The sequence below is a fragment of the Atta cephalotes genome, assembly GCF_000143395.1.
Source record: "Atta cephalotes unplaced genomic scaffold scaffold00023, whole genome shotgun sequence".
Lineage (NCBI taxonomy): Eukaryota > Metazoa > Arthropoda > Insecta > Hymenoptera > Formicidae > Atta > Atta cephalotes.
Genome location: NW_012130087.1, coordinates 81437 through 91897, shown reverse-complemented (window position 1 = coordinate 91897; position 10461 = coordinate 81437). Strand labels below are relative to the sequence as shown.

General features: G+C 31.1%; 1 protein-coding gene across 1 annotated transcript; it reads right to left on the bottom strand.

The window, feature by feature from the left end:
- Positions 1-4137: 4137 nt before the first annotated feature.
- LOC105619766 lies at positions 4138-5947 on the bottom strand. The gene is made up of 3 exons (XM_012201282.1): positions 5887-5947; positions 5080-5265; positions 4138-4355 (listed from the first exon to the last, which is right to left on the bottom strand). The coding sequence occupies exons 1-3, from the start codon at positions 5945-5947 to the stop codon at positions 4138-4140; spliced, it is 465 nt and encodes a 154-aa protein (XP_012056672.1).
- Between the last annotated feature and the right edge of the window lie 4514 nt (positions 5948-10461).

The following is a 10461-nucleotide window of genomic DNA, read 5'->3' as shown; positions in this document are numbered from 1 at the left end:
TAAATACTATATATATATGTTATATACTACTATATACTACTACTACTATATTATATATATATTATAATTATATAAGTATATATATATATATATATATATATATATATATATATATATATAAAATCGGTCTGTTTCGAAATGTGCAGAAAATTTATCGATTGAGATTTTTTCGATCTAATTTGTTATTAATTGAGAGGACTAGCGTGAAGTTGACCACTTAAAATTGTTTTTTTGAATAATTTTTTTACTGGAAGGCCGGTCTTCATAGTCCATTCTTATTTTAAGATCGATATTAATACGGTTCTCTGATTTTGATTCGTAACATCTTAAGACTATACTTAGACGGTTTTGAATATAAGAATCGACTATGAATATTGCCCGAAGTGTGCAAATGCGAAAATTTGAAATGTGCAAACGATAAGCATGAGCCATAGAAAGTTAATTTTTTGTAAAGTTGGGGAGCTAACTTTACGCGTTATGAAAATAAGAAAGGTCGTTAGAGAGGCAGTTTGTGCACTTTCCACCCTTGTGACGACTAATTAAGCATGCCCTGATGTAATAACAACTAGAAGCCATTGAGCCACCTGTACCGTGGAAAATAAAGCGTTCGATCGTGAAGATCACTACTAATATACAGCACTTCTCCATGAAATTCACAATCTTTTGCGTCTTTAATGATACAAAGAAATTCAAGTTTTTTTGAGAGAATGTGGCATATTTTAAATTTAATTTTACTCTGTCGTAAAATTATTAATCCTAACTTACAAATTATTATTCGTATTCAATCAAGAAATTATTAAGAATTTCGGAGTATTAAGAAATACTTTTATTTACTATGATTTTTTATTTTTGATAAATTATCTTAGGAAGTATGTATATATAAAAACCATAACAGGATCTATTCAATATCAACTTGAAAAATATCAATAATTATATTTCAAATTTCATTACAAAAGAATTCATCATTTGTCTTACAACAATTTTCATCTGAAATATTAACAATAATTCTAATATCTAACAATAAACTACGGCGTGTTGATTGCGAGATACCCGATACAATCTAAGTACGTCCTGGAAGGCAAACATTGCTCTTCGGTGTAAACCTCTATGGAAACCTTCCGGTGTTATATTAGGAGTGGAAAAGGATCGGTGCGTGATAAGACCTTTCCAAAATATTATTAACCACTAGCAATGTTGCTGTTGCTGCTTTAACGCTCCAGCAACGACGAGCTTAATTATCGTACGACGCCTCGAGTAACGAGGGTTGGCACGTGGTGACGTAATGTACGAGAAGGGCCTAAATAGCCGAGACCATTGTTGTACATACAACATACATACAACGCATACGTCGGATCTGTTGAGGCATTAATAGTCTCGCATGACGTAATTAACTCGCAACCGACGAATTTCCGGCATTACGGGGTAGCGTATATACGTTCAGAAGGGTGTCCTCAGACTCATGCTTGATACCGGAAGTGGGTCGCATCCGTATTGAGCCTGAGGATTTAAGCGGGCACAACCCTTTCTCACAAAAGTTCGGTTTGAGAACCATCATTTATTTACACACAATGCTTGTTTAACGAGCATGTCGGTGACATGATGGATAATATATGGCGAGTCCTCGATGTGCTTTGTTTAAATATCACGAAAAGAAATCTCTTATTTATAGATGTTATACATATCATTAATCATTTTTTTGAACGAGAAAATTTAATCTTCATGCTGTTATGTCAAATATTTCAAACTTTCTTTTTACAATCATAGCCCAGTAAATATCAACTAATAGTAACATAACATCAATGTTATAATTTCACACTGAACCATGTAACTATTATGTAACACCTTGTGTACACACTTTATACTATATTTATATTGTTGAGTGAACATTGATGTTATGTTATTGTTAATTTTACTGAGAGTAAATATATAAAGTAAGAGAGAATTAAATATGTTATTTTACAAAAATAATAGTTTATGCAAAGTGGCAAAAATCTAACAAATTTTAATTTATATTTTTCAAACTTATTAATTTTATATTAAAAACATAGATTAATTTGTAATTCGTCTGACTAAGGAAATAATTTTACAGTAATATACAATAATATACAGTAATTAATCACTTAATTTCTTTAATTTCGAAAATATTTGAATTTTTGAAAATACTCCGATTTTTTTTAAGAAAAATTCTTCAAAAAATTAATTATAAGACTGTAAGTTAAATAACATAAGCGTATAAAAATATAAGCATCAGATAAGTATGCGCCATAAATCTAGATAAGAAAGGATAGTTTAATCAGTCATGGCATTAACGCGGCACTAAACGAAATAGCGTAAGTTGTATTTAAGCAGGCGTAAACAGTTAGCAAATGAGAATTTCGCGCAGATGCGATCAGTGCTGCCGCGGAAAACATTAATCTCCCAGCTTGCGAGGCGTGCTTTCTCCTTAGGACCATCGCAAAAAGTCAGTCAAGTCGAGAGACAAAAGTAGGTTTCATTTTCACCGCGTTTTTCCGCTCCGTTAATGTTACCGCATGCGACGTAGACGAGCACATCTAATGGCTTCTCAAAAATTCACGGCCGCACAAAAAGCTGCGAAAAAGATCTGCGAGAGGAAAAAAAGAAATGAAACATAAAGCTTCAAGCAACGTGTTCAAAATTATAAAATCACAGGCCTAAGTTTTCTTATTAACTAAATACATTTTAAATATTGAGGATATTTTTTTTCATTTATTTCAGTCTTATCTAATGAAAGTTTTTTATTGTAAAAATATATATATTAATTTAATATGTAGAATTATTTACGTATTTCTTTTTTTATTTATTTATATATAATAAAATGTATACAATTAAACTTAAAATAAGTCTGTTTTTTTTAATCACATAATACAAGCATATATAGAAAAATATAAAATACTTTAAAACAAAAGGCTACGATATAAATGAATCGCAAGTTTTTAGGCGAAGACATGTTAAGCAACATGTGAAAAAAGGTACATAAGATTCTTTATTTATCTACAGAAATTATTAACCCAGTTAAGCACAGTTGAAAATCGCAACATTCAAATTTTCAATCTCAATCGAAATTATAAATTCTTCAAAGATTTTAATTTATGAAATAATTTTCTATAATACTAATATAAAATACATACAATTTGATTTGTCATTGTTTTAAAGTCTCAGTATTTTATATAATTGATATAATTCTATTCTAAATAGATTAGCGAAAGCGATTGAACACTACCTTTATGTACAAAAAGGCACTTTTATAATGAAATTTATTTTAATAAAATTTAAAACATTTTTTAATTTCTCGGAAATAAATATGTGTCATCTCATTGAGACAATCAGATACTAAAAACAATAAGTTTGTCTCATTATTGTTCTGAATATTTTAAACTTATTTCACATCTATCTCAAAATGTAATAACAGATCAATCGTCTTAAAATTTAATTAGCTTCTAATTAGTCCTTTTTAAGTCCTTTTTAAAATTAAATTTAGATAATTATATAATTGTTTTATATATAGCTTATTTGGAATTTCAGAATAATAATTCATTTCTTAAAGTAAATAGCTAAATGGACGGATAGATAGATATACATATATCTTACTGTTAGACTATTTACATAAATGAGAATTCCGGAGATCTGCTTTTAACGTACAGCATATGGACAGATTAAATTTAATGTATTTACAAACTGGCTCCTTAAACTAGAACCAGAGTATATTATTTGGCAATTTCGGAATTTGATTTTTTTCTAACAATGATTCAACGATTATCTATATAAAAATTGTGTATTTAATATTACAAATTTTAGAGAACAAAATTTTTTTTAAATATATGTATAGCATGTTTTTTTCATTTTTTAATTATTTTAATAAATTTTAAATACATATTGAATTTTGAATACTAAATAGAAACTTGGAAAATATTTATGATATCTAATTAAAACTTTGTTTTAAGAAAAAAAATCAACTCCAAAATTCCTTAAAAAAAAAAACAATCTGTGCCATTCTTTATGCATGTTATAATCTAAGCTTCTCGTTTCTTACAATAAAAGCTCTAATATTGAGCCTTGGTCTAATATTTATCTTACCGTTTTCATATTTCGAAAACTTAAAAAATTAGTAAACTTTTTTCATTTGAAACAAGATAGTGTAACAATAGCACAGCATGCCGTGAGGAACAGCGTGGTAAGAGACATCAGATTGCATGCTGCGTTGCAGGCATCCTCAGAGCAGAAACATTCTTGCCAATAAACGCCGTTCTCATGAACACCCCAATTACAGACCCCCGTAACCCCGGTACTAGAGATAGAACCACATCGTCGAATCACCTGTCGCCATCTACCGTCCCCTAAAACATTGCCGATTATTAATTAATTAATTACTTCTCGTACAATCCGGAATTCGAGACTGTAAATACACATATGCATATCAGTTAATACATTCGATAATTTTCCATAAAGCGCATTTTTTGCGCATAATTTTATCGTACAAGATTAGATTAAAAGCTATATTTCTAACGTGAGATTTTTCTCAATCCGGAAATGAATTTATGGATATTAAATATGATATATCGACCTATTATTTATAAATTATAAAGATAATCATTATGTAGTGGCGCTTTTATTAAATATAGCATGTATAAAGTTTAGTACAAAATTTTTGCATAAATTGTTTTGCATAAAGAAATACTTTTATAATTCTGAACATTTTAATTTTTTTGTAATTCTATTACAAACTTCTTTAGATAGCACAAATTTTGAAAAATTTGATTTATAGTTAATTTATATCTTAGAAAATACAATGTAATCACAAAAAATAGATTGTGTCTTTATTTAAAAAAATTTTTCATTAAATAAAATAAAATGTGTGTGTAAATAGATATATTAAAAATTGGAATGCATCAACAATACATGATAAATATTAAATGATACAACTAATTAAAAAAAAGTAATTCTAATTATATTTTCGTTATAGAAAATAAGAATAAATCATGTTAATTAATAATATTCTTTTTAGATATTAGTTACTTATAGATACATAATACTAAATGTTATTTCAATAAATATACTTACAAATGAAACCACGTGGACTTTGCTCAGTGTATTTGACACAAAATGTGCCAGGCATATGTGATTCCTCGCTGTTACACTCAATAGGTACATTCCTCTCTTTGTCAAATTTTGTGTAGGCTCCGCAAAGGTCTTCCTTGTCTGGATCAGTATCGGAGCTGCACTGGTAACAGCGTATCGCTTTAGTACCTGCACATTCCAAAATAACATGACAGCATTAATATTCGAATTACATATTCGAGTTGACCTGACGTATTTAATTAGGACAATTAAAACAGAACGATGACTAATCTGAAGAATTAGATCATAAAGTAAAGTAGTCATATTTGAAATATTATGACTGGAATAATTGATGGAATAGATCTCAATTCCTAACCTAAAAATTATTAATATACAAAAAATATTTTTAATATCAGTGTTAATCTCTTTTTTACAGTTTTGCAGAGAAATATTAAATTTACTTTGTTATTATCTTTTAACAATAATTATAATAAAATATATTTCCCTCAGAAAAAAAATATAAATATATTTTTATATTTATTCATATCCCTCTTCATATATTTTTTTTTATTACATTTTCTAAAAACTATGACATTTTATGAGTATTCTCAGACAAATCGGTTAAAGCTAATTAAAATAATTGAAAATCCCTCATTCAGTTGTTGAAATATTTTCACGCCCATCTGTAAAAACAATACAAAGAAACACAGATTTGATTTCAAAATGGCGATCGCAGGTGGATTCATCAAGATACTTTTCAACATTTTTCTTTCGGTTTATTTTCTTGGATCTTCGCTTGGAAAGTCTCACCTGTTGTGACGAATAACAATAACACGCACAACACAATCATGATATCGTTGCGCATCATCATTACGTCGCTCTCTCGGTTTCTTTTCGGAGCGAACGAATAACGCACGTGTTCCACGTTCCACTGTACGTACGCACCTGACGTCATTCATTGGGCGTAACTGCTGTGAAGTAAGCCGAAGATCCCCTCTTCCTCGGATTTTATAATCTCCCCCCCTTTGGCCTCCTTCTATCAACGGCGGATCGTGACACACGGAGACCTTGGGCGTGACATAATTAGCAGTGCCCTTTTGGCGTAATCTCCAAAGTTTCAAGCAGGAGAAATTTAACTCCAATTAATATACGAGATTTACGACTTCCAATTCTCTTGCACAAATAATTTGATCTCTCCTAAGGAACACACAATTAAAAGTCAACAAAAAATCAAAATGGCTTTATTTTGATTCTTAACTTAATTTTCTCTTAAGTCAATAAACAGTCAAATTTTGTAACAAAAAATCATTTTAAATTTCAAAATAAAGTAATTTTGACTTTCTCTTAACTTAATTTCCTTAGAAAATAGAATCAATCTCGATATTGAATATACATATAATAATCGATTATAATGCAATTGTAGCAAAAATCGTCTTTTATTTACTTTACAGGAAAATTGTCTTTGTTAAAAAAGGAAATACAGTATGAAAGGGATATATTTTATGGAGGATCACAACTAACGAAGCTCATTAAACAGAAGCCAGTGTCGTTATTCGCTAAAGTTTTCGAATTAAGATAAGAGCGCCAAGAGTTTCGCGGTTTCTTCAGATGGAACCATTGCTCGTAATGTTCATATTTTATTCTCGAGCTTTCTCCCTCTGACGAGAATACAGATGAAACGACAATAAGAGCGGACAAAAAATGTGTATGATATCAGAGCGTAAAATTGTAAACAAAAATCGTTGTCTAGAGAGAGAGACAACGCTCTAAAAGTCTTATCTGCGTTTCTCATCTACCTCGAACTGATCTTAAGTTTGTGTTCGCGTTTAATTTGCGATGTGTCATGCTAATAACAGTTTGAATGAATGTGAATCTGATATCTAATAAAAGAGATATATGAATATATAAGGAAAAAAAACATTTAAATTTTTTAACTCTGGGAGAATTTTACATAAAATAAAAATACAATAATTTTAAAAGAGATACTCTGCTACGCAAAAACTACATTTTTCAGTATAAAATAACATATTCTGAATTTTTGAAACAGCACTTTTTCGTTTTTAGATAAAATTATCCTAAAAGGACAAAGTATGTAAATAATTTTTTTAACTATGAATGTGTATTTGTACAGTATGTATATGTGTGTCTAATGTTGAATTTTCAAAAAATTTACAAAATGTAGTAAATGTATACGAAATGTCTGTAAAAAATTGTAATATATTCTTGATCACAAAAATTTCAATATTCATAATAAATAATATAAATGCATATTCAGAAATTTAATTTTATAAATACATTTTAATAAATATTGAAACAAAAAATTATTAATAAAGTATTCAGGAAATCTCAACACATTTACATTAAAAAAATTTTTGTTTATTTTAATTTTTTATATTGTTATTCGTAAAAATGCAATAGATTATCTTTGAGATAATATTAGAGTAATTCTCAACAAATTGATTTTCCTGTTTCCTGTCAAGATTACATAACGTCTTTCAAAGTCGTATTTTCTGTAAGTCCCGATATCTTTAATCGCATAGGAAACTCCACAGATCATTTCTTCTCAATCTCACTACCAATCTGCACCCCTATCGCGAAAAGATGCGTTCCGAGTCGTTGATCGCAATTTTCCTGTGATTGGAAGTAAACTCAATCTCATCGCAACCTTGACACCGTCTTTGGTGAGACCCCTCACTTCACCGCGTGAAACAGATAGCCCGGATAAATTATTCAAAACGTATCCTCTATGATCTATGGAGACGCCTCTAATCCTGGCACCGGCAATCCATCCTCCATGTTTCCCCCTTCCTTCATCTTCTCTCATTCTACCGACTAGCCTGTCCGTTCGTACCGCAAAACTCTCACCTCTTCTCACCCTTCATTCTTGTCTCTCTCATCTCTTCTTCCATCTTCTGGATCTTGCCGGTTTTCCGTCCCCTCATCACTCTCAGTTTCTCCATCCTCCTCGCCACTTCTTCTGAACTGTGCACACCATCCCCGGGGTATTCCGACTTTTCTGACAGCCGCCACCGCATTTATCCCATCTAACGTCTCGGAGCTTACAAAGTCGGCCCGGAATTCAATAAGTCCGATAATGTGTGAGCCTTCTGCGATGTATAGAAAGCTTTAAGTTGTTCCGGATAATCGCCCACGTATTGATTTCGTCATCAATGTGAACACATTTGAACGATATCCAGATCGATTAAGCAATCTATAATCATTCCAGTAGTCTTAGATTTCTAACATTCTCAGTTCTAGAACGAAAGGCTCACAATTCAAGCAAAGAGATTTGGAAATAATATAATAACACTAATAAATAATATTAATTTTGTCAGGCTAATATTATTAGATTATATACATTATATTAATAGTACAATAGAATTATTTTATTGTAAAGTTAGTATTTTTATATTATAAAATTGTGTTATTGTAAAATGTTAATATTATTACATTATATTTTAACGATAATGTTTATTGTTACGATATATTAATTATTTTAATATTTCATTTATTGTAAAAGTTTGATGTAACGTATAATTTTAAGCTCTTTGAATTTTATGATAAAACGATAATTATTAAAGAAAGAATATAGATACCTTGCAATAGTAGACATTATTGGCACAAATATAATATTAATATCAATATAATATTAAACAGCATTATAGCATATAATGGATATATTACCGCATTCAAAATAAATAATTAAAGAGCCAGCGCTCTCTTTCATCAACGACAAAGATTTGCGAAATGTTTTCGCAAAATGACTACACTATGTATGCGTAGCGATGGGAAAATTGGCGAAGTAAAGGCGAAGCTCGATAACACATCGCATCGTATATTCGCATTCTGAATGGTTTTGGAGCGTGCCTTCTCTCGTGGTATGGAAAAAACGTGTCTAGAGCGTGCTACGTTAAGTTCTTTTCCGCGGCAAACTGCCGCACCAGCTGCTTTTCTCCCGGAAGTCATTTCGCAGTCAAGTGTTTTCGTGGATAATATTGTATCGACCCACACCGCGATACATGCCGCTGTGTCAGATCAAGTATCGGCTTTATCTCGTGTATGTATCTTAACAACCTCTCGCCCCGATTTGCACGAGTGCATTCAATCGTTGTATTTTTATTACAATCGAGATGGAGAAGAAAAAATTAGATAATATGATAAGGTATTCTTTAAATTTTTTAGAGTGTGAAATCTCACTACAAAAGAATAGAAAATATTATTGAGAAAGAGTGAAAATATTTGCACTCTTGAAAAAGATTGGTAGATTTTCATTCTTTTTTTTTAGGAGAAGACTTCATTCTTTTGGAATGAGATTCACCCTTTTTTTTGGAATAATCTTATACTAAAAGATTGAACTCTTAGCCCCCAAAAAAGTGAAAATCTGTTACTCTTGTTCAAGGGTGCAAATGTTTTTCACTCTTTTTCAATAGGAGCAATATTTTCTTTTGAAGTGAGATTTCACTCCAAGAAATTTTGATCTTGTTTTTCATTATCTGATTTTACTTATAGTTAAGCTTAATTTCACATAAATGATCCATGACATCGTTATAGATGAAGCTCATTAAATAAAACATCGGATTAAACCTAAGCACAAGTTTAATGAAAAAAACGAGCTTTAGAGAGTAAATTAGATGGTAAGACATGATAAGAAATACGTATAAAAAAAATATCGTTTCCTTAAAATAAAAGGTAAGACATGCCAAGCATATATTCGTGTTTATAACACGTTTCGTCGAACTTTTTAAATTAAATTTATTTTATGTTCAAATGAATAAATTTAAAAATCGCGTAATTTAATTATTTCTGCAGCGACTCGATTCACCACTAGAATTGTCGTCCATCCACGCAGCATCCACTTATCTGCAAATGAATATGATGCGAATATTATCGTGACGTTTGCATTTACGCGAGGAACACATCGATCTGCGTTGTCGCGTTCCGCCAAATACGATGCGATCGGAAAACGATAAAGAGGAGCCCCCGCATGCATTCCCGCTCCTGCCGTCCGCCTGGAAAGCTGCAAATCGATGGGGTGCGTATTTTATTTAAATTCGCGAGACAGAGAGAGAGAATGAGAGTGGGAGGAGAGAAGGAGAAAGAGAGACAGAACGCGACGCAAATTTGCAATTTCAAAATATTCCAGTGAAAAAGGGAATGCCCGCCCAGTGGGAGGAGGAGAATTGGAGGGATAGGAGGCTGAAGGGATTTAAATCCCTCGCGTCGTCCTCTCGTCCTGGCGCAATTGTTATTTTAATTCGACTTTTTGTCATTAGCTCGCCGCTAATTCGGCCCAACTCGTCGTGCTTCCATAATGCTTCCTTATCACCGTTCTCTTTTCTCTATTCTCGCCCTCCATTCTCCCTCTGTCTTCCTCTCTCTCTCTCT

Excerpts from the sequence above, each read along its gene's own strand:
- LOC105619766 (XM_012201282.1), bottom strand. The coding sequence starts at position 5,947 with ATGATGATGCGCAACGATATCATGATTGTGTTGTGCGTGTTATTGTTA. Across the intron at positions 5,266-5,886 it reads ATTGTTATTCGTCACAACAG|GTACTAAAGCGATACGCTGT; the intron begins GTGAGACTTTCC and ends TGGAATGTGCAG. Across the intron at positions 4,356-5,079 it reads AAGTCCACGTGGTTTCATTT|GGGACGGTAGATGGCGACAG; the intron begins GTAAGTATATTT and ends GCAATGTTTTAG.